This window comes from Hoplias malabaricus, chromosome 2 (assembly GCF_029633855.1).
Source record: "Hoplias malabaricus isolate fHopMal1 chromosome 2, fHopMal1.hap1, whole genome shotgun sequence".
Taxonomy (NCBI): Eukaryota; Metazoa; Chordata; class Actinopteri; order Characiformes; family Erythrinidae; genus Hoplias; species Hoplias malabaricus.
In genome coordinates, this window is record NC_089801.1 from 38,558,552 (window position 1) to 38,583,929 (window position 25,378).

The following is a 25,378-nucleotide window of genomic DNA, read 5'->3' on the forward strand; positions in this document are numbered from 1 at the left end:
AAGTTATTAAAGCAAAGCACCATGGCTTACGCTCTTCTACACATGGTATGAATGATATTACTTGGTGCTTAATGGGAGATGCGAGTGATGGGAACAAATGCTGTGAGAGCCTGTGTGCAATATATAGATACATAATACCTGCTGTGTGTGTGTGTCTGAGTGATAAGGACACAGGCCATGTGTACAATATACAGAAAAGAAATGCATAAAATGGATGCTTGGTGTGTGTGTGTGTGTGTGTGAGAGAGAGAGAGAGAGAGAGAGAGAGAGAGAGAGGGAGGGAGAGAGAGAGCGAGAGAAAGAGAGAGAGAAAGACTGAGTGAATTGCAGTTGTTTGTTGGTTGATGCCAAACAGAATGTGCGACTGTTTCCTGGTGTTCCGCCTTGGCAAGTCTCCTGAACAAACATCAATTCACTGGTGGAGAAGTGGAGGTGATTCAGGGTGGACATTAAAGCTAGACGTGGAGACTGAGATGTGTCTGAAAGGCTTTGAGGAGTGCCCTTGCTTCCCTTTGTCCTCTCTGCATGGACTTGAGGCACAAACAAACTGGAAGAGATAAAAGGTTTGATTGAGAAAAACATTAGGGTAGGGGTAGTATTCAGTTGGGAATGTCATAGCTACAGTCTAAAATTACATAGTGCTGTTTCTGCAGTGCTGGGCCTGGAACAAGAGAGTTTTTCACTATTACATCTCAGTGCAGCATCACATTGATTTTAAAGCTGTATTATCTTTAAGGTAAATATATTGCTTAGTGTTTTGGATGCAGGGAATTCTGTATTAAAATAAATATTTGAAAAAATGAGGCTGAGTGAATACGAATATAAAAATGGCTGGGAATGTTTTTTTAAGAAAAAAAAAATCTAGCAGTGTGTGATCGAGCAATGGACCACATAGAAAGAAATGGAAGATCAGTAGTGAACAGCTGTGTGAGGGTCACTGTGTTTGGCATTGATCCAGAGTGGTCAGAACGAAATGACTCATGCCCAACGAAAAGAAAATGGAGATATATTTCAGCTGATGAGGAGATAGTGGGAGAGTGTGTGGACGAGTTAAACATGTTAACTATCAGAGGGTTCAGGGCCACTGCGGGAAACTGGAAACAAATACCAACTCATGGCTTAAATCTTTTAAAGCTTTGGTTAATAAACCTGCATTTCTGAAGTGCAATCTGCAAGTGTCTATAAAAAAAGCCCTCTAAAGAGGGAGTAAACTGCTGCCCTGTCTCTGTTTGGACCGCATGCTATCCTTTCACATGAAACAGAATCTCAGTTACAAACTAATGAACCCTACAGCTGTGCTGGCCTCTTTTCATCTATATTTGATTTCCTTCAATTAAAAGGACCATATTCTACATTTTTGTGTTTTTAACTTTTTCCCTGAAGTGCATTTATAACATTTGTGAGGTTTTATACAAAAAGGCAGCTGTAATTCGTTATACAAAACCTCTCTTTCTTTTGAATTAACTACTAGAAGTTATTACTTTTGCTTTGCTATCTTATTAAGATTAAATTACAGTATTATATAATTAATTACATTGTGAGTTACACAGTCAATTTCATTTAGATTTGTATACTCTATCTACAGGTTCTGCACACACAGGGTTTTTGTTTTTCTGAACATAAATATATAAATGTTTTTAGATTTTAATAAAAGAGAGAACTGGCTTGTGACACACTCACTCACTCACTCATACTCATTCAATTACTCATTTAAAAAAAACACCTCCACAGGGGGCACTATTCAACGTAATGGTATTGTGTCCTTAGTACTGTGACATTTCCACTGTCCGTTGCTTAGTAACAAAAAAACTTGCATTGCATTCTGGTCCTCATTCAGCTCTTGTATTGAGCTACCGTGTTTGCTATAAATTACAAGTGTATTGTGGGAGATTACAGGGTCCTCAAAATCATGCTTGAATTGTAAGTAATTGCAATTGTAACTGTATAGTTACAACTGGAAAATGAACTGTAAGTATGTGAAACTTTAAATTTCAGGCTAAAGCTCCATCATATTTTGACATAGGTTTTTCAAATGGCTGTGTATGCGGGACCTAGTGAATCCTTTAAAATGTCTGAGTGAAGGATAGACTCACAGTCAGGTTTGGTCGGGGCTGGGGGGAGTGGGGATGGGGGGCTAAATGGCTAATGCAGTAATCTGTCACCCTGTTAATGAGGCTTTGTAATTGTACAACACACACTGAGACCTTCAGTATTTCCAACTGGCAATTTCTGACCCAGCAGAGAAAGAGGGAGAGAAAAAAGAGAGCAAATGGAGGTCTGTAATCTCCTGCACTGATGTGTCCAGTATAAAATCAGCAGGTGAAATGGCCTCGCAGCAGCACTGAGTGGTCAGTGATGTAGAAGGATGAAAGCTTTTGTAGCCATTCATCATTACAGACATGCAGATCTAGAGAAATCTTCCCCAGATAATAACACCACACTCATTGAAGAATTCGGTCTGGACATTTAGGATTCTGGTGAATTTAAGAAAAACGAAACAGTTGCAATAGGAAAAAAGAGGAACCAATATTCAGGATTCAGTTCTGTGTCCACATGTAATTTAAACCAAAAGCATAATGTTAGCTGTGGTGGCCTAGCTACATTAGCCTTGAATCTATAGCTGCTGAATGAAAGCTGCACAAGCTGTTCATAGTTCACATTGCTCTATGAAATACACAAGACCAGGAGACTAGTGACACAAATTGTCCAGCTAACTCACCAACTGCAAACAGTAAAAATAATATGTGTGTTATTTGTGGATATATATATCTGCATACTCATATTCTGTAAAGTTCAGCTGAGTTTTCAATAAAACTTTTTTGGAATGATTTAACTGATTTGGTACATGAACAAATGCAGTAGTTCTATGAATAAACAAACTCTCATTATCTGTTATTGTTTGAAAATGACATACTCTAGCTTTTACCATGTAATCGATCAGCCGAGATATTCAGACCAACTTTCAGACTTCAGTGTGTCATATCTACCAAACTCTGCATTAAAGACAATACACTTGTTTACTGGATGACACAAATAGCATTCTTTCATCTTATCTGCAGGTGGAAATGGCAAGCTTAGTGCTGAACATGAAGACAAGTGCTTTTATGTGTTCCATATCTACAGAGGATTTATAAAGAAACAATCAACATGCCAGTGGAGTAATGTGTCTTGGCATAAATTCTGCATTTTCTGGAGCTGTACTAAAGAAAGAGAGAACAATGTTCTTCCAAAACGTATTCCTTCAAATGGTGTTGGAGGGTCCAAAACCTCCAAAATAGTCTCATTATATTCACTACAACTGAGATGTTGAGACCATACTTATTGATGTATGTCTGTTTTTTTTTCTTTTTTGCTCCAGTAATAAACCCTTTGCCAGGGTCATTTAGGCTAGACCTTTTCCTCTTGGCATTTTGATCCAACTTCAAGGTCAGCTACACCTCTGCATGCCACAGAGCATGTAGGATGTTAATTACTTAATTATATCATGGTGTACCCCTGAGCCGAAGCATCTGCTTTCACTTTGTTTATCCAATTATATAGATATATATTTTTTCAATTTTTCATTCAGTCCAACTGCACATATTTTGATTATGATAATATAATCAGAAGGTTTTTCCAACAAGAGTCTTCTCTAGTAAACCATCTGGTGGGTACAATCTTCCAATAAGCACCTTTACAGCCACATAACATGTGTTTGCATTCACTAGCACTAATTAGATAGGTGCAAATTGAATGTCTAAATCATCCCATATGGGCCCAATATTAGGCTGGATTTCTGATAGTGTGACAACCATTTTGTCTCATTTTGTACCATATTCAGTATCATAGACCATTCCTCTTTGATATTCTCGACAATATTTTAGTCACCATTGTATAAAGATAATCCATTTAAGCGTCATCTTGTTAGCAACATTAGCTCTGATAGCTGATTTATTGTTGTTTATGTGTTGTCTGAACTATTCCTTTAAGGCTTGCTAACATTTCTGTTCAGAGAAAATATTTTAGTAGTTCTATGGATAACATACAGATAAATATCTATATGATGTCTGCCTCTGTCTCATTAACAGTCTGTTTATGTCCTTAGTTTTCCCCACAATGAGAACAGGTCCCCTGCACTGACAGTTTTAACTCGGCTGAAAGCCCTCTGTTACCCAGTTGCAGACAGATATGCAGAGTCAGCATCAGAGATCTGCGCTCAGCATATGTCACTTTTACCAAAAACATCCATCAGCCATGTGCATGGGACAGAACAGCTTCAGAGGAAAACTCCCCAGAGAGAATGGGTTTAAATATAACACAAAAGCTTAAAAACAGATTTAAAATCCACAGGTGAAGCACTCAGAGTCTCACAGTATCCTGCATCCACCATCTGCTGGATTAGGTAAATCTAGGTAAATATCCAGTGGAGAGTCAGAGGAGCTTTGCAGTTTTGACCTGATGTAAAGTAAGTCAACAACAAGAAGTTGATAGGTAGCAGCAGCCAATTAGCATTCTGGAAACCGTACATGCTAATTTGCCAATATTTTCTGTTGTTAGCCATACCAGTATTTCTGATGGTGTTTTATTCTGCCTTTTTATTTACGCTCCCTATTTCTGTATCTCACTTGTTTTTTTTTGTATCTCATATTTTGTATATTCTTATTAGCTCATTTCTAGGGTTTTTTTTTTCTCAGTGTGAGGCATCCAGTGGCGGATGTTGGTCTTTCAAGGAGGGGAAGCTCAATTTCGGCCTACATCATAAAATGTGTCGGTTTATTTATACGTAAATTCTACCCTCCGTTCCTTTTTAAGAAAATGATCTGTGACCCTGTCGTACCAACAAGGCGTCTTTTCCAGGGACTCTCAATGGCCAGCAGAGCTAGGCTGCTTAAACAGCCTTGGCCCATGTGAAGTGTGTCCGCCTGTGAGTGCTTTGTGACTGGGTCACCAAAGGATCGGCGATTCGCTCGTTTCGTTGTCATAAAGGGATTCAGCCTCAGACAGATCATCCAATCATCATGCAGAAGCTGAGCGTCCGGGCCAGCCGAGGCCAGCCCACTGCCCCATAGACCCCCAGAGACACTGAGCGCCCGATGGGCGGGACAAAGCCCAGCATTTATCCAATGACTCGTCTCGTTTCGCTGCTTCGCTATTGAACTCTTTAGACGCTCAGCGTCCACACTGTTTAAAGCACTGTGAAGCTATGGAAATGATTGAGAGGAAAGCCGCGTCTTTACCAGTGATAAGAAGCTGATTCTGAACAAAAGTTGAGCGCGTTGTAGTGCATATTTATTCAATGACGTACACACAGTGTATATTTGATAACGTATTTTTTTACATTTTAGGGGAAGCTGAGCTTCCCTTGCAGTCTTAGAGCAATCGCCTCTGGAGGCATCCCACTAATGCTCTAGCACAGGATAGCTTTGCTAATTAATTAGTTAGCTAATTTTAGAGTTCAAGTTTGCTTAGCAGGCTTTATTTATTCAGTACTGACTCTGACAACATAAACAACAGACAGTTAGGGGGGAAAAAACAGGAGAGACAACAAAGAGAATATGCCCTGATATTTTGCTAGATTTAATGGATTAAAGTTAGCCCTGCAGTCTTTTATGTTGATGTGTTGCTATGAATAAGAAGGTTAATAATGTACTTTATTGCTTATAATAGCAGGACTGAAGCACATGAGATTTTTTTTTTTGCATGTTTAGTGTTAGTTATTAAACAATTAACATAAAGCTAAACATCAACAACCTTCACTGTACATTTTATGAGAAGTTTAAAACATCATAAACAATAAAGATATCCCATAACGCAGACATATGCTGGCTAGCTTCTTGCCAGTGCCATTAAAATAGCATCCTTGTAGAAACAGATTCATATACTGGGACCTGTTACACAACCTCACATCTTACTGTGTGCTTATGGAGGAGTGGGCAGGAGGGGGAATGGTGTTGATTGTGATTTAACTTGATAATTCACCTTGTAAAATTAGCTAATTTAAGCAGATTAGCATCATGACTCTATATATAACCTAAGCCCTTGCTAACATTCCCCTTTTAGGAGCCTCTTTTTTAAGAGTGTAAAGCCCTAAATGTTTCAGTTCATAGGCGAGAGTTTGAGAAACAGATCCTGGAAGTTATGCTATGACCTTCAAGTGCCAGAACATCTGCCAGCTAAATCAGCTAGAGATTTCAGCCTCGTTAAAAACCTCAGCTGAAATGCTAATAATTAGCTGAGTCGTGTGTTTAATTGCCTGCTGGCAGCTGATTGTTTCAGGGCCTGTCTGGGAGCATGGATGCTAATTGACTGCGCTAACTGCAAAATGAATTTAGCAAGGAGGAGAAAAGGAATAAAACAGCACACATTCTTCAGAGGCTCTCCCGATGACTGGCTGCATAAAAAAAAACACTCAGAAAACATTGATGTATCGTGGCTGACATCTAATCTATCATGTGTTTATGAGCATAGCGGTTGGTTGACAGTGTTGCGTGCCATGATGTCTTCGCCCTCATCGCTCACACACAACACAAACCCACACCTCTCTAGGGCATGTGTCATAAAATAGGTCATTTGATAGCGATAGCCTGTTTATCTTTTTGTCCATTGGTAGCCTTGGACAGGTATTGGGAGTTTCTTCCCTAAAGCAGGAGGGGAGGAGACAGCAGTGTTTAAAAGAATTGCCCTCGCCTTGAATTTATTTCAAGCTTCTCCTCTTCCTCAGTTCAGTCCTGCTTCCCAGCTTCCCTCCTGGAGCTTTTTCTCCACGTGTCATTACTATCCTTTGTGAGTTCTTTGGAACGGGTCTCAAACTGGAGCTGGTGTGAAATAACTTTACTGCAATTTGATCCTGTGTTATATATTGACGTAACCTCACGGGCCCGTGGCTCTAGGGGGGTTTGCAGTTGCCTGTTTGTTTGTGAGGTACTGCTGTTCATCTGTTTTTTCATGCTCTCTCACTTGGTTTGTGCCAGAGCTCAAAGTGTCCTGCTGCCAAACAGTGCCCTGCTGAGTGAGAGTTCAGAGAGTGTGGTTTGGAAAGTGCCTCTAACAACCTTGGCCTGGGCCACGGGGAGTTTCAGAAAGTCAGTGCAGGTGTTTTAACCTTGATTCCCAGGTAACTGCTTCGCTTTGGTGTGCTGCGGTGTCAAAATCGGCTCCATAGAGAAGGATGTTGGACTATGATGTATTGATAATGTTGATTAGACAAATGTAGGGAATAAACCATTTCAGGTGGTGCTTAACAGTATTTTAATCACAGATAAGGGATGTTCTTAGACAAGTAAAAACCCCACTTAAAATCACTGTAAAACAACTTCAGAAAAATGATCTGCCAGTTCGGGGAAATCAATTTCACTTGGTAAAGTGACACAAAAATGTCTGGAAATAAGTTCAATAATTGTATAAAATTCCTACATCAATATTTCACTATGAGCAATATTAGACAGCACTTTAAGTTATAGTTGTAAGTCGTGTATGTGCTGTATAAGTTGTGTGAGTTTGGATGCACCTGAGCAAATGATTTTTTTTTTTTTGCACACGTGCAGTTACTGGTGATTTGCTGAACTTAAAATACATGACCAAAATAATAAACATACAGTACCCATTAAATGTTTAGACACATCGTCTCATTAGTCATGGAATAGCGATCCTATTATAAGGTTATTCACTGTATAGAGCTGTATACCAGCCCTACCTCTGCACAACCCAATTTATGGTCTCAAGCATATTAAGAAGGCGAGCAGTTCTACAAATGAACTCTTGACGAAGCCACAGCTGTTCACTGAAAACCATTCCAGGTGACGACCTCCTGACGGTGATTGAGAGAACGGCAAGAGTATGGCTACTTACTTACATTCTGGTTTGTTTAACACTTTTTTGTTTACTACAAAATTACTGTGTTTTCCTTCATATATAATTTTTAAAAAAAACAAGGAAAGCCATTGAACAAGAAGATGTCCACATTTTTAACTGGTACTGTACAATAACATTATGTGTGTGTATAGATAGATAGATAGATAGATAGATAGATAGATAGATATAAAAATAAATAAGGAACACACACATAAAACATGTAAATGTATATTTTATATTTTACATTAATCTCTGCAGATGTTAGAAATTGCACACTAAGGCTTGCAGGAAGAGGCCACCTTTATATTTGTTCCTCGTGTATGATTGGACTATCTAAGATAAGATGTTTGTTGCAGTGTTTTGACAGGTCTGACAAGGTGTGTGGACACCGGAAATGACAAAATGAGGGACCAAAGAAAGCCCAAAATAAAACTTAAACAAAAAACAAACAAAAAAAAACCAAAGTAAAAAAGATATGACCACCATTTTCTTGTAACTGAAGGAATTTATTCTATGTTTGGAACACATCCAACACTCACTTAAACACTAGCCCTTAACAGAGCTCCAAGCTGGATGGAGAGTGAGGCTTTATCTCTTTTTAACGGGCAGAACACTGTTCTTGTGCTCTGAGGAAATGCTGAGTGGATGTGAGCTGCCGCAGTGTTTCAGCCTCATCTCTGAGGAAGAGGAATCAATCACATGAAGCTTTTAACATTTTCAGTGGAGAGAAGCTTTTATTCATCCCCCTCTCCAGCCACGATGAACTTATGACCCAGAGTAGGAGCACATTCCAGAACAGAAATAAACAACAACGTCTTCACCAATTACTGCAGATATTACTTCTCCATCTCTAAATACAAAATACACACACACACACACACACACACACAAACACACACACTGTCCTGACAACCATATCCTACAAAACAAAACAATCTCTCCCTTCTCTGTTCTGAGTTTCCCTGCTTCTTTCTCTCCTTTCTCTTCCCCTAGTTCTCTCTATCTCCTCTTCTCCCTTTCCCAGCCTCCCATGTTTTTCTCTATCTGTTTCATCTCTCACTCTCTCTCCTCCCTCGCACCCCTCTTTCTCCCCCCTCCCCCTCTCTGTTCATCTCTCCTCTTTCCCAGTCTCCCTCTCCGGTCTCAATGACGTTTATCTTCCAGAGTGAATGCGTGATCATTGGCTGATAAAGACGTACTTGTTCTTCATCTTCCTCATTCATCACTCCGGTCCTCCCCTCAGTCCGCAGGGGAAGGAGGGATGGAGAGGGAGAGACAGAGTGATCATTCTGCAGTGTGGGGCAGCTCGGGACATCCCAGCCGCAGGCCTCCAGCAATGATTATTTTAGATTAAACCATCTGATGGGAAGAGCTGCTGGTGATGGAGAGAAGTGCTATGTAAATTTAGACGTGCAAAAGTTGCTAAACTAACTCTATCAAGGAACATGTTCAGTAGGGCTTTATATGGTTATGTAGGAACTACTCAGGAACTGTGTAATTATATAGTTTTGTGTGTGTGTGTGTATTAGGCTAGTAATACTTATGGTTAAGGTTATTGTTAGGATCAGGTTTAGGCTAGTAGTAATTTTAAAATAAGGTGGAGGTATGAATAAAAATAGGTCTCTAGATAAATCTCTACAAAACTAAGTCCCAAAAATATATGGAAACCAAAGTGTGTGTGTGTGTGTGTGCGTGTTTGTTTGTTTCCCATCATTGGCTGTTCTCTGATCAGAGAGAGTAAAACGCGTTAAAATTTTCCGCAATATGCATCCTGTGTTAGATTTTCTAAACCGCTAAACATGGACAATCAGGCACTTGTTACATCGAATGAAGACAGAAAATCTGTGTTAGCTCCAGTCATCATGCTGATCATATGATAGAATCAGGACACAGCTCAGAAGGCAGGGCTGATCTGGGAATAGTGTGGAACAGGACACTAAGGCACACGAATCTGCCGGACATCCTGATTCCAGATCAGCGCAGAGGCTCAGTCGCTTTCGCCAGTGTCAAACACGCTCAAAAGGCTAATTCATTTAAGTATTCATTTCCATCTCTCTCCACCTTACTCCAACTGTGACCATCATCTCATCCACCATATGATCAACTTTAATCTCTAAAAATCCAAAATATTAGCAGTCCCTACAAATACAAACCCTTCATTTTTCCTCACCATGGGGAAGTGTAGCACTAACAAACATAAAAATACAAACACACACACACTCGAATATCATTATTGTCCACTCAGCAGGAGGATCATGGACACGTTTTTGACGGACGCTCAGGGCTCTGTTGGGAAAGACGCCAACATGGGACACACAGGCCTTAAAGCTAGAAATCACATTTACAAAGCTCTCCTTCCACGTCTCTCATACACATCATAGTTAGTTTTGACTCAGAAAACACCAGGCAAATTTCCCTGCACATGGTGCTGGGATCTGATTAATTTGTGGTGATCTAATCATATAAGTTACAGTGAGTAGACCCAGTAGGCAACACTACCACCTAAATGAATCACACTCCACCAATACATCATCACTGCCATCACTACAACAGACAACACCATTACACCACTATTGCCACTGTTATATCATTACTACCACCATTACATCATTATTGCCACTGTTCCAGTAAATACAGACCACATTACGTCATTACTACCACAGTTCCAATAATTACAGACCACAACTGGCACTGTTACATCATTATTTTATTTTTTTATTATTTTTATTTATGTACAAGTTACACTTACATAGCGCCTGTCTGGAAACCCAAGGACGCTTTACAATCAACACTCAACATTCAATCCACACACACACACTGGTGAGAAGCGGGAGCCAAACGTGCACAGCACACTCTTGACCAGGAACGACTGTCCACCTGGAGGACTCCATCGGGTACTAGTGTTTCACCCAGGATAGAGCACCAATCCATATCTGGGCACATACACATTCACTCACACATACAGACATTCATTAACATACACACTCATTCACACACCAGGACAGTTATTAGAGAAGCCAATTCACCTAACTTCCATGTTTTTGGACTGTAGGAGGAAACCACAACCCAGATGGGGCTTGAACCCAAGATCCCAGTGCTGAGAAGCGAATGTGCTAACCACTAAGCCACAGTGCCACCCTACATTAAAACTGATGCTATTACATAATTACTGACACAGTTACATCATTACTGCCACTGTTAAAATAATTACAAACCGCATTACATCATTACTGCCACTGCTACAAAACTTATAGGCCATGTTACATTATTACTGATGCTATTACTCCATTACTGCCACTGTGACATCACTAATGCCACTGTTACAGGGATATGATGTGATTTTTGCATCTCTGGCATTACTTCTGTATCTAGACACTGTAGTTACATCATCACTGATCTGTCTGTCATCCACAGCTTTGCCTCTCGAGTGTATAGACAGGGGTCTTAAAGCTGAACCATGTTTCTGCCTCAGTGTCCTCAAGTCCACACACACACACACACGTCTGCGTTCTGATGGATGTGTCTGTGTCTCCAGAGCCCCATTAACCTGCTACACTGAGAGCATTCTGACAGGATTAGCCCCTCCATAGCACTGCGCCGGACAAACACTTATCTTCCACAACCACGTGTGTGTGTGTGTGTGTGTGTGTGTGTGTGTGTGTGTGGGTATGTGTGTGGGTGTGTATGTGGATGTGTGTGTGTGTTTGAGACCATACAGTGAACAATATAGTGTTCACTGTGGTGTTAGCCGTCAATGTTGGTTTTCTATAATGATTTTTACATGCAGGATATTTAATAAGGCAGACATCTGTGTATTTTCAATATGAAATTATCTGTGCATTTTCAATATGAAATTACACATACACAATTTTTATGGATTCTGTCTCTCTCATTCTGTCTCCCTCTTTCTCCCTCTTGAGTATGTTTAACTAAGAGTCACAAACACACACACAAGTCATTCACAACATTAAAGTTAACAGAAATGTGTCTGAAAGCTCTTCCTGTCTTTTCATGCAGAGAGAGCAAGAACGAGAGAGAGAGAGAGAGAGAGAGAGAGAGAGCATTCAGTTGTTCTCTAACCCCTCTCCTTTTATCTATGCCCTTCATTTGCTTGAGTACTCCACTCCTGTCGTTGTTGTCCAACTCCGTCTCTGTCTCTCCTGATTTTCTCCTCTCTCTTTCTCTCTGACTGACTCACTCTATTTCTCTCCTTTTTGCAAATAACAAACGAAATCAGATGTGAACATCACCATGACAGTGGAATAACTGCATAATAAAATAATGGCACCACTTTTCTACACTTTCTATAATTTACATTGTTAATGAATAATTCTCTGTACCTTCTGATGCCAGACAGACTCAGGTCTCCCAGGGGTCTCTGTGATATGTTGTTAATGGATCTTGAATCTGAATTATCTCTGGTGGAAAAATACAGGAATAAACTACTTTAACAGGAATGAATTATGTTCAGATCCACTTTCTGAGAGTCTGCTGCCACGACTCTTGTACTTGGTTCCTTGCCTTTTATGAGAATAAATGAACAGAGAATGCATTTCCAAAACATTTTAAGCAGGTATGTAATTTTAACACTATTAACACTGAGAGCTAAATCTACCTGGACTTTAAAGGAATATTAAAAGGGGCATATGAAAACAGTGCATGTGAGTATCCTGAAAACACCCAGTCTGTTTTCAAGGTGCTGCCTGTGTCAGAAAATGTGGGATAAAATAAGTCGTTCTGATTCTGCTCCACTTCTGATGTCAAGTCCCCTGCCCCCTCGTCTGAGTGTATCCAATCACAGCGCTGGACCCTGTGGTTCATGCGAGAGCACAAAGATGAGGTTAAAGTAAGAATTGTTGCAGTAAAACAAACACAACAAGAATGGAGAAGAAAGAGAACAGTGCCAAAATAGATATAAAAACAAGAGCTACTGCCCCTTGCTCCTCATTGCTGTGCAGTTGGGTTCGGGTGAACAGCGAATGGCCCATTATCATTTAAAGGAACATGCACTGAAAGTGGCCATTCTGACTAGGGCTTTTTAGACAGGGGGAGAAAACTATTCAGGTTTCATTGAGACATCAGGATGGGAAAAATACATCCCCTTTAAAATAAATTAACATACACAATCAATAGTAATTAATACTGTACTAGGGTGACTGTTTGTGAGGAGTGTGGTGTGTTCTCCCTGTGTCTGCGTGGGTTTCCTCCGGGTGCTCCGGTTTCCCCTCACAATCCCAAAACACACGTTGGTAGGTGGATTGGTGACTCAAAAGTGTCCGTAGGTGTGTGTGTTGCCCTGTGAAGGACTGGCGCCCCATCCAGGGTGTATTCCCGACCTGCGCCCAATGATTCCAGGTAGGCTCTGGACACACCGCGACCCTGAACTGGATAAGAGTTACAGATAATGAATGAATGAATATATGTACTAAACTTTATGCAAAACAAACATATCGCTGCGTTCCAATGAAAAACATGTATCTCAATTTTTGTGGATTTTTAGTTTACTACATTATTTGAACACAGCAGATGTCCTTCACATGATGCATGGACCAATAGAAATGCTCCAAAATTACTTGGAATTACTTTTCTCCTGTAAAGTTACTATTTTGGAGATATATGTTTTTCACTGCACAGCGATGTTATATAACTTTCTAAGATCCTCTAGTTGATGCAGTCATCTCTCCTTCTCTTTCTCAGGTAATATCTTTGTGGTGAGCCTTTCTGTGGCAGACCTGGTGGTGGCGCTCTACCCATACCCCCTGGCGCTTCTGGCCATTTTTCACAATGGGTGGACGATGGGGTACCTGCACTGCCAACTGAGCGGCTTTGTCATGGGTCTGAGTGTCATCGGCTCCGTGTTCAACATCACAGCCATCGCCATCAACCGCTACTGCTATATCTGCCACAGCCTGCGTTATGAACGCTTTTACACACGCAGAAACACTTGCCTCTACCTGGCTCTCACCTGGCTGCTGACCGCCCTCGCCACCTTGCCCAACTTCCTGGTGGGCTCCCTGACGTACGACCCCAGGATCTTCTCCTGCACATTTGCGCAGACGGTCAGCTCCTCCTACACAGTCTGCGTGGTGCTGATCCACTTCTTGGTGCCGTTGGGGGTTGTGTCCTACTGCTACCTGCGCATCTGGACCCTGGTGATCCGGGTCAAAGGGCGGGTGAGGGCACGGCCGGGGGCTCGAGCCGCAGATCTGCGCAACTTTCTGACAATGTTTGTAGTGTTTGTTTTGTTTGCCGTGTGCTGGGCACCACTGAACTTTATCGGCCTCGCAGTGGCTATGGACCCAGCCACTGTGGCCCCGAACGTACCGGAGTGGCTTTTCGTCACCAGCTACTTCATGGCCTACTTCAACAGCTGCCTGAACGCTGTGGTGTACGGCCTCCTGAACCAGAACTTCCGGCGAGAATACAAGCAGATCCTCCTGGCCCTCTGCACCCCTAGGGCCCTGTTCTCCGACAGCTCCAAGTACAACACGGATGCATACAAGAGCAAGCAGTCGCCAGCAGGGACCAACAACAACCTGGTGGAGGCTCATTTGTGAGGTTGAGAGGGGGTGTGGGACCAAAAATCTCAAACATACCTGGCTGCTGTTAGAGACTGGAACCGAGGACTACAGGTTTACAAACCAAACTACCAAAGAGCTTAGTGAAGTATTCCTGGCTCACATCTCAAACAGCCACAAGACATGCACCCACAACACAGAAGCTCTGGAAGCAATTTATATACAAAAAAAATGTTTTTGATTATTTTAAAAATGTAGCTACAATCACAAGTTAATTTCTTTGACATACATTTCCCCCTTTTTTCTGGTTCTTAATAAACCTACTTTGGTCAAAACCCCACAAGCCTCACAGCAGTTTTCACCCCATGTGTAAACAGCCTTGTTCAGAATGGTCCCTTTCAGAGCCTGTTCTTTTAAATGATAATGAGCCACTCGTTGTTCACTGAGCCGAGTGCACAGCTGTGAGAAGTGAAGAGCAGAAGCTCTTGTTTTTTAGCCATTTTCATTCTGTTCCCTTTCTTCTCCCATCTCTTTTTCTCAATTTTTACTCTGTTTAGCTGTGTTTAACCTCATCATTGAGCTCTCACATAAACACAGGTCCAGTGCTATGATTGGACAGACTCAGACGAGGGGGCAGGGCAATACTAAAGTCTCTGCACTTGACATCAGAGAGAGAGCCGAATCAGAATGACTCATTTTATCTCATGTTTTCTGATTAGGCAGCACACAGAAAACTGACTGGGTGGTCTTTTTTCATGGTTTGTTGGTTGGTGGCTTCCAGATTTACACACTAATGTGAACAATTTTTACCTCTTTAAAACCTGTTCTATGTCTACATCACACAGAATTTCACATATCGCCCCACACAGCAGTCAACAAAGAAGCTAGCGCGCATCTCACAGCCTATCATGTCTACAAACTAGCCTTTAATTCAAAGGTTTCCTAGACATCAGTCGAAGCTAGCGCATGGTGTTTAAAGTGATTTTCAGTTCAGATCGCAGCATAAAGACAACACCGCAACCTGATCCGATCTGAGCCTTTTAAGCCGGCTCCAGTCCCAGGAGCACAGCTCAGTTTAGTAGGAAATTAGTGCCAGATTTCATACAATAATGAGCTGAAAGGTTGAATCAGGGCTCAGTCTGATGCCAGCACTGGGAGTTTAACAGTGATTTAAAGAGTGTATTTTCTCTCACAGCTAATGAAAGTTAGCGCAGCTCAGGCACAATGCCAATTATGGACCAAATATCAGTCATGTTGTGGGCCAAATCAATATTTAGGCCACAGCTGGCCCAGACATTACAAACTGTAACCCAAGTCAAGCCTGGCCCATGACATTTGGCCCACGTTCGGCCGAAATATAACTGAGCCATAAGATATAAAAATGATTGTGCCCAAATATGTCTGCTGTCTGGGTTATTTACTGAGCAGCTTCAGGACTACAGGCTCATACCCACAGTGCTGGAAATCAACACACACCATTGCTTTATTTACATCATACCACCTCATGACTTCAGGATATTTTTTTACACAATTTGAAAACAGCTGCTGCTTATTTCTATCAACAATTGACATGACCAACCGGTCCAAACTCTTGTTACATTAACATACATTAAGGTTAAGAATATATTGTTATTTTTAATTTTTCAGCACATCTCATTTGAGCACTAAAGTACAGGTGTTCTCTGTTGGCTTTGAGGTTTTGATGAATTGAGTGTGATACCAACACTAAAACTTCAATGGCTTTGTCAAAAAGGTGCGCAGGCGATCACCGACGCCATGTCATCTGGGGTCAGGGGCCCTACAGAGCAAAAATAGCCTTGCTCCCTGCACAGGGCAAACGTGTCTCAGCTGATGTGACAGATCTGGGCACTGCTGTGTTAGAAGCAGTTTGTAAAGAACCACTGATGCAGCCTCTTTGAGGAAACAGGTGCTCACCCCCTCCCTCCAGAAGCTGGGGGCACTGTGGACAATTGGGGGGACTAACTGACAGGGGGCACATGTGATAAATAATTACTGGAGAGAAAATTCTGCCAGTCTTGTGAATAAACAAACAAAATATTCTTAACGGAGCAGCATTTTAATTTCCCTTAATACTGTGCCAAGCATTTAAAGCACCATTAGGTAAGATATGGTATTTTTGTTCCTGGGCTCCCCTTACAGTTGCAGAGTGTATAAGTGCTCAAATCAATGAGGGGTTGTTTCTTGCCTTCCTCTACAATATACACAGTGCAGTTTCTGCAGTGCTGAGCCTGGAGTAGCAAGGACAGAATCACTATTCTCACTATTACAGCTCAGGGTATCATCACAATGATTTTGAAGCTTTAATATTAAGGTAACAATACTACCTACTGTTGCTCTAACCTCTTACAGATGCAGCATCTATGTCAGTCTCAGAAGTTTCCACTTACAAGTTCAGATATTCATTCAATTGGCTTTGGTCGGGGAACATTGGGGTGCTGAAATCTGATACAGGATTTGCTAGAGCTGAAAATGATTGACAGGGGCTACACCCTTTCAACTGCCCCTATGAATTTCAGCTTTCACATTCACTGTGTTTTGGTGCCAGGATGTTTTGTTACTGATAAACCTTGAACTTGGAAAATCAGGGCTTAGTTGAAAAATTGAACTCAACATCGCGGTGAAGTTGACATACACTCGTCTTTTGGTTACGATATTTCCCACAGAACTTTAAAGCAGCAAGACAGGCCTCCAAGTTTCTAATCTGCATTTCTCAACATTACATGTACACATCATTTGGTAATTATAACACAGCCCCCTCGTGTACAAATTGCAGTTCCCTGTAAGTAAAACCAATGATTAGCTTCTGCGAAATAGACCTCACACTTAAGATGGATTTGAACCACATTAACCAGAAGCATGTCATATTTCCCTAGTGCTAACACCTGCATGCGTAGCCTCTGTGCTGATCTCACGAGCCTCGTGTTTGAGCCCTGAGACCTGGTGTATACCAGGCTTATCAGACTTCAGGGGAAAGATGAGGTTATCAGATTGGAATACATAGGTAGTGGTGGTGGTGGGGGTCTGATTGGCTCATCTAAATGCAGCCTCATATAAACAAGTATCCAACGCTCATGCTAACCGATCCAGAATACCTCGGAGGCACCAGGCCCTCAGCCAGCCACAGAAATATGCTTTTACTTAGTAACAGATAAGGAGGCGTAAGACTGACTCTCCAGAGAAAAAACATGCAAGTTCTTCACAGAGGCTTAGTCTCTCTGCTGTGGGGAGAAAAACCTCCGCAGAGAACTGGACCAGCCAGGTCTCATTTTGTACCATAAATTATCACCTGGAAGTCTTCTCTAAGCCCTCAGTCAGCTTTATATTATAAAAAATAAAGCATCTATTCAAAACATTTCCTCCTCCTCTGAACATTTTAATGACAGAGGTTTCTAACTCAATGCAGGTTGTGTTTTTTATATTTACATGTCTATTTTTGTTGAAATGTGGATTTAAAACATGTAAATATATATGTATATTCTCTATTGTATTTTTCACTGTGCTGAAGTGGACCATGTTGCTGTAGCCATGTTGAAGAGACCTCCACTTGTGTGTGTTTGTTAATTGTTTCACTGCATTTATTGATGCTGAAACATAAAAAAATGAATCTATTTTTAATTGTTTGTGGGTTTTATTGTTTTGTCTTTTTGTTCTCTGTGGGCATTATTAACTGTTTAAGTCAGCTGACAGACATCCACTTCACTAATGGGAATGCTAGGATTGATTTCCCATGTTTTAGGATGATTTTAAAAATGGGATGGCCCCATCCACGGGTCATGGGAGGTCAGTGAAAGGTTTATTTGATTGTGAAAATTATGTTTAAATATTCTGTGACCCTCACTGGCACCACGTCTCAGTCCGGAATGTCTCCTGGTGATTTTGGAGCATCCAGCCTCCATCATCCAAACAGAACTCCAGGAAATTCTTTTGGAAAATCTTTTTTTTTTTTTTTTTACTTTTATTATATTTTATTCAGGTTTTCCTTTCAATTTCTCACTCGCCTGCATATATTTAACTCATACAAAGAAGAACAGAAAAGCTGCTTTCCCCATCTCTAACACACACACACACACAGCTCCTCTTGGGTCTTGTTGAATTAAAATCTTGTCCTTGGTGGAGATTTATGGTTTATGGATCTGTGGTTGCTATAAAAGAAACCTAAGCACAAGAAGACACAATATGATCTCTCTCTCTCTCTCTCTCTCTCTCTCTCTCTCTCTCTCTCATAAACTAATCTCTTCAAAGAACATGGTTTAATTTAATTCCAGGTGGAATTTGTTTAATGGTGAAACATGATTAAGGTTTAGAAAGTTTAGAATATTAAAAATAGGGTCATAAACCTATAACTGATTTTAATAACGTTGAACTTAATTGAATTGGACTTGTATGAATACATATGCGTGGAGCTCTGTCTCCCTTTGGCGGCGATTGGCAAAACTACAGGAGGAGAGCCGTGCAGTTGTATTTCAATTCTCAAGTGGCTCCCTACACCCTACGTACACTATGTAGGTCACAAATGACGAATTTTGTTCTAAAAATGCAGTAATTTCTATTAGAACTCAAATTGGGATCAAACCACACGGTACACGACTTTATTTAGCTAAAATTAGTAGTTTAATGACTCACCTAGTGCACTACACAGGGAGCAGTTGGCGGGCAGAACTAGCAAAATAAAAGTCGTAAAGTGAGTAAAATATAATAATAATAATAATAATAATAATAATAATAATAATAATAATAATAATAATAATAAACACAATTCTGTAAACTCACAACAATAATTTGGGAAATGTAAGTACAAGTTAAACCACATTAAGACTCTTGATAATACTGACGTTAAAATGACAGCTGACGTTAAAATATCAATCAACTGTTCTTGGGAATTACAGGTAAATACAGCTGTATATTATATTATTTTAATCTTAATATAAGGGAAGTCTAAGTAAAACATTTTAAAATTAACATTAAAATTGTCTTTAGGCAATATTTTGTAAATGTGCCTATTTTCTTACTACTTTATAAAAAAGTTCTATTTATTTTATCATATTATTATGAAATAATATGACACATAAAATATAAAATATACAATGTTATTTACATCCAATAAACGAACAATAAGTGAAGAAGGTCCCTGTGTAGAGGATGTGTGTTTGCATCCGACCGCGTCATGTGACAACAACACGCGCTTAGAGTCGTTCCCTTTTGAAGGTTTTAATCGATTAAAGTTCGCTTTGAGGCTTCACTGCAAACAACAAGATGCAAAACTACGAAAACACATCTCTGGGTTACAAATCTCCGGCAGACAGCAGAGGGTAAGACGCCCATAGTTCAATAAAAGCGAATATGAAGTTGGCTTCTTTCCCTAGGTTCTCCCTGGAATTGTTCGTACCACCTTAAATAGAGCAGCATCCACGTCCGTGTACCTCTGACTCGTTTAAGGTGGAACAAGTACAGTACAATGAACAGAAATCTTTCGTAAAACGTGGCGATTTATGATTTCTAGAGATCTGTAGCTGGACTTCCAGGTGAAAAGGTTCGAGGCTATTCTCTCCAGAAGCTCCGGAAGGTGAAGACAAATGTATAAATGACAAACACTGTCTTTAATAATAAGAGCTTGGTTAATTTATGAAGGACGTGTCCACTCGTGTGTGTGTGTGTGTGTGAGCCTGATGTGGCCCTCGACTCTAGCGCAGACAGAAAAGCACGAATGCGTTCAGAAATATTGTTTGCTAAATTACATTTGGCCACACGTGTCCAAAAAACACCCCCAACACACCCTTTGTCCCTGAACTGTGTTCTGTCTGTGTTCAAACTCAGGCGACCTCAACTTTCTCAGAAATCTGAACTCTTTTCACGGACTAGGCAATTCTGTTCGTGCGGGAGGTCAATGGTCGTTACCCATCGGTGTGTGCGCGTGCGTGCAGATTATTAGATAACAGAGGAATTTATATTTGGAAACTATTCGTCTCTTAACCCTCAGTAAGCTACTTATTATTGTCGTCCCTCCCATACACATGCAATTAAATTTAGTTAGTACCTACTAAGTTTTGTAATAAATTTAATTGAATTCTGGACTCTCAGGTTTGCACTGCTGGCTGATTACATACAATGTTTGTTTATTTGAGTCCAGGCTGTGCCTGTCGTTACTGAGTATCAACAGCCAAGTAGTAAAACAATGCTGGCTTTAACATTTTAAAATGTAGTTTAAAAATCAGTCCAGCTGTGAGTTACATTTATGTCTATGAACACGTTTTTTCTGAAGTAGGTTTAGAGTCTCTATTTATTCTCATACAGTGTACTCACACCCCACTGAGCACCCAGGACTGTAAATAATTATAGATTTAAAAGTTTAAATGCTGGAGATTAGATTTCATAACATGCATGGATGGTTTTATTCTAACTGCAACATAAATCACTGTTCTGTTTTTACTGCTATTTTAAGAATCTCAGCACCGAAAGATCAGTGAACTAAACTAATGAGCTTTAATTTCCACAGAAAACACTAAAGATCCAGATCCGAAGGGAATAAAGCTGCTTAACTGTAGCTGAGCTCCATAGCAGAATTTTCCAAAGTCTTTCTTAGCTATAATACGGAACAGAGGAGCAGGTTATTTAAGGCTTTCTCAACACAAGCCATTCAAAACAGGACTTTTAATTTGACAACTTGGTATCTGCTGGCAGCTTATGGTCAGAATTGTTTGGAAGTTGAGTGAGAGTCCAGCAGGGTGTAATCGCAGGTGAGTTCAAACTTTAACTACAGCCTCTGCTCCCTTTATTTACATTAAAAAAAAAAAAACTTCTGGCGTAGCTGTGGCCTGAAGGTTGTACAAGTGGGCTTCAGCCTAGAAGGTTCGTGGTTCCATCCCCTTTATAAGCAGGAAAAATAGGGGCTGGGTGAATGAAGGCAGAGTCTCCTCCTTCAACATCCACAGTTCAGGTGCTCTAGAGCATCCCAACCACTCCCTGGGCTCTGGGACACTAGGGATGTGTGTGTGCTCACTGCCCCTAGTGTATACATGTGTGCATCGCCACGGATGAGGCAAGATTTCATTATACGCTATGCAGTGACAATAAAAGCATGTTTATCTTATTTGTTTGATATATTTTGGTTTTCTTATCATTTTCCAAGTTTCCACGGTGCATAGCAAAATGCTATTTTCTTGTGAATGTAGGAAAACACTGAATAATGTAATGTTGTCTTCTAAATAAAAAAAATATTTGAATGTAGTCGCCAGCAAACGGCACGTTTTGACTAACATCAAATTTTAAATCACAATATTGTTTATCACGATATTACTACAGAGGATAATCAGTTATATCAAATATCAGATGTGATAGACTTCTAGTTACATTTACTCGCTTTCTCTCTCCCTCTCCATCAGAAATGACGGATCCCTGGTGTCTGTACTGAAGACAATGCTGTTTTTCACTTTCCTGATGATAACTCTTCCCATTGGCCTGTACTTCACATCAAAGGCATATCTGTTTGAAGGTAAGAACAGCACAGACTCACTGGATGATCCAAGTTGGATGATCCACTAAAATTATGTGTACTCATTAATATTATAATATGCACAGCCTGTGTATTTAATCCCCAAACGCTGCTTAGGTGCACTGGAGTAAACAGTAAACAAATGTTTATTGCTGAATTAACAGATGAACTCACTCAGATTTGTGTTTACAGAGTTTAATGAGCAGAGTTTCTTTTCCTTTCCTTAGCCTCTCTGGGTTACTCCAGCAATGACAGCTACTTCTACGCCGCCATCGTAGCTGTGATTGCTGTGCACATGGTCTTGGCGCTGTTCGTCATTGCAGCCTGGAATGAGGGATCACGGCAGCAGAGAGAAGGGAAACAGGACTGAGGAAAAGAGAGGAGGAGATGTGGAGCAAGTGACAGAGAGAAGAAGAGATGAAGTCAAATGAGGGAGAGAATTTACAAAAGGTTAAACATTTCCTTATAGAGGGAACAGACGAGTTAACACAAACACACTATCTGCTGTAACCATCGTCTCCCACATTGCTTCAAGCAGGAGGTTTTGAATGAAATGAAGAGAATGAACTAAACGTCCATATGTGTGTTTACTGTTGAGACTAAACTGTCAGTAAACAGAAGGAAGCTGAGCTCTTGACCTTGTCCAGTGCTTCATCAAAGCTTACCGTTTCTTAATTTTGAGACCTGTGTGTTGTCTGTTTGTAGAGTGTGACTTAAATTGAATGATAACAGATATAGACTGGACAGAGCTGCAGCAGACAGAGCTAAAAAAATTTAAGTATGTCATTGCAATTTTTCAGAGACTGATATATTTTACAAATTAAGTGCCAATCTGTTTTACTCTTAAGAACACCAGCACATCCACGATTTCCAGGCTGAGGCTTTAAAGCAACACTAGGTAGTATTTAAAATTACATCTTTGAAATCATGAGAGGCTCCACTGAGCTGTAAAACTGAGAATAAAGCCTCTGTCATTGCTACTCTGGGCTCAGCAGTGCAGAAAACTGCACTATGTAACTTTGAAAGAGGGTAGGATACCACCCTGCACCCTCTCTTTTGATTTCAGGACAGTGATGTAAGAGTGAATTGCACTTGTAGGAGGCAAGAAGCAAAAATACCTAATCATCTTACCTAGTGTTGCTTTAACACTGAATATCTTGAAGCAAACAGTGATAGTTATAGTTGTGATGTCACAGCACTCATCTACGGTAACGACTGTATCTAACTCTGGAGCTGCCACCTGATTGGAGGTTTTCAGTCATGCTTAAAATAATGAGTGCAGAAGGACCTCTGCATGTTTCAAAAACAAAGATTTATCTCTCTTTTGTTTGACAGTATCCCTGTCCAGATGAATACGAAAACGGTTGCATTCCCATGCCAGTCCAGTAGGGGGACATAGTACCTCTTAAAGCAGGGGTGGACAATCTTATCCGCAACAGCCGGTGTGGCTGTTTTTTATTTTTATTTTTTTTCCCCAACCAACCAGGAGGTCACATGATAAGTTGTTTTACTGAGACCAACTAATTAAATGAGTGAAATTGGCTGGGCTCTGGCCTGAATGGACTGAAATCCAGCAGCCACACCGGCCCTTTGTGGATAAGTTTGCCCACCCCTGTCTTAAAGAGAGACATAAAAGCACTGCAAAGCATGAGAAACAAAAATTAATCGTAATGCACTATGAAATTACTGAATCTAGATCTTTATTGTGCATTGTATATTTCTAATACATGATCATTTATATTTATTCATATGTGGGAATCTGAAATCTAGTGCTGTCTGATGTAAATGAATATACAGGGAATGAGGAGCTATTTGAGTTTAAGACAGAGACAGATGCTGTGACATCAGCTTTTTTGTAAATATCCATTCTTCTTATCCACACAATAACCGTGACAAAGGTGTTTAAAAAAAGAAAACAATTTTAGGCCAAAACCTTAGTTTAAAACAAATAAAAATAAATAACATTCATATCCATGTAGACTGTTTCTTTATCATTTGAAGACTGATAAAGTAGGCTAATAAGAAACAGCCATTATTTCTCCCCTCTGTAAACCCTCTCTCTCCTCTTAAAGGCTTAAAGTCATCTTTGACTGAGATTTTCATGAAAAATAAGAGTAAATGTTTCCTCAGAATGTGCTTCTATGAGAAGAGACTTCCACGTTTATGGATATGTTTTTCTTTTCTAAGCACAGGAAAGCGCAAAGTTACTGTCAGTGGTAATCAGCTGTGCACCACAGGCGTAGCAGATAGATGCAGGGATGAAAAACACTGGAGTTCTTCCTTTAAACACACTTAAGAGAACGTTTGGGGGAATTGCAGCTCTCTCGTTTTCTTGTAGCTGGGAATGGCATGAATTAAAAGCTTGCAGTTTGGGATATTTACATTTAAATGGCCTTTATTTGCAGACATTAAATAGCAGTCACTAATCAGCAGCCCCTCGAGGCCTGAGTCATGTTCCTCCTGGCAGATGTTTAAAGCCGTGATGATGGGGTTTGTGTACGTTTACTTTCTACAGGATTTTCCCCAAGACGCCCAACCACTCATGAGATGTTTCACCCGCTTCCAGAACAATAGAACCTTGAAATCATAGGAAAAGCTTCTTTAATCTTTCAAGAAGCTCCAATTAAGAGAAGAGAAGAGCCTCCACGTTTGATGGCAGGATTTAATCTGACGTCAGAGAGAAATCTGAGAAATCAGTATTCTTTTAGTCATGTCCCATTGGGTTACCACATCGAGGTCTGACTTCTCTTTTTTCATCTCAGTGTCGCAGCAGCCAATCAGAGGCTATAATTTATCTAACCAATTAGAAACCAAGATTCATATCAAAGCACACAGTTTAAAAAGAGTTGAACACTCCCTTTTCCAACATAATCTCGCAATGTAAAAATGCTCAGCGTCAAATCCCATTTTATCACATCTGACATGTCTGTGTGGGAAGTCAGAATGGAGTTTATAATGGCTTGTTCTTTTCTTAATGTGGTGATTGATGCATAATAATGTTGTTTTGTTTTTGTCAGAGTGTAATGTGGTTTGTACAATTATGTTAAATTAAGTTCAATCTCAGTTTATTGCTTTAAATTGCAATGTTGTCACAGGTGAAAGTCTGTTATGGTGTTATTTTTATTGTTTTAAGGCTTTTCTTATTTAATTTAAATAAATTACGTTTTTGAAGAAGATAAATTGAGTCTTAATTAAAACAACGCTCAACATCTGTGACTTTACTCAGATTCTCAAAGTCAGTCAGGGCTGAAAAATCAGTGGTGAATGCTCTGCTTCAAAAAGAAGGAAAATGCAGCAAGAGAGATCGGGGAATGATACATTACAGAGAGAGAGAGAGAGACGGCGCAAAAAGTGAAGCAGGAAGACGTCTGTGATGCTGGTACGGAAACTCTGAGAACATGTCTGAGGAAAAGTGTCAAAGTTTCACCATGTTCCATCCACCGTTCGCTTTCTGCTGCCAATCACATTCCCTCCGTATCACCTCAGAGTCTACCCTGATTTAATGGAGAAAAGAAATGAA

At 40.3% G+C, this 25,378-nt stretch overlaps 2 protein-coding genes across 2 annotated transcripts in view; both read left to right on the forward strand.

Moving 5' to 3' along the window:
* mtnr1c (melatonin receptor 1C) overlaps nucleotides 1-14,416 on the forward strand; it is a 34,159-nt gene extending 19,743 nt beyond the window's left edge. Inside the window, exon 2 of the mRNA XM_066659366.1 lies at nucleotides 13,528-14,416. Coding sequence (XP_066515463.1) covers nucleotides 13,528-14,387 — 860 coding nt within the window. The 3' untranslated portion in view covers nucleotides 14,388-14,416. The remainder of the gene's footprint in view (nucleotides 1-13,527) is intronic.
* A 5,093-nt stretch (nucleotides 14,417-19,509) lies between these two features.
* On the forward strand, nucleotides 19,510-25,026 carry vma21 (vacuolar ATPase assembly factor VMA21). The gene is made up of 3 exons (XM_066662265.1): nucleotides 19,510-19,678; nucleotides 21,749-21,858; nucleotides 22,086-25,026. The coding sequence occupies exons 1-3, from the start codon at nucleotides 19,623-19,625 to the stop codon at nucleotides 22,226-22,228; spliced, it is 309 nt and encodes a 102-aa protein (XP_066518362.1). The 5' UTR covers nucleotides 19,510-19,622; the 3' UTR covers nucleotides 22,229-25,026.
* The last annotated feature ends 352 nt before the right edge of the window (nucleotides 25,027-25,378 follow it).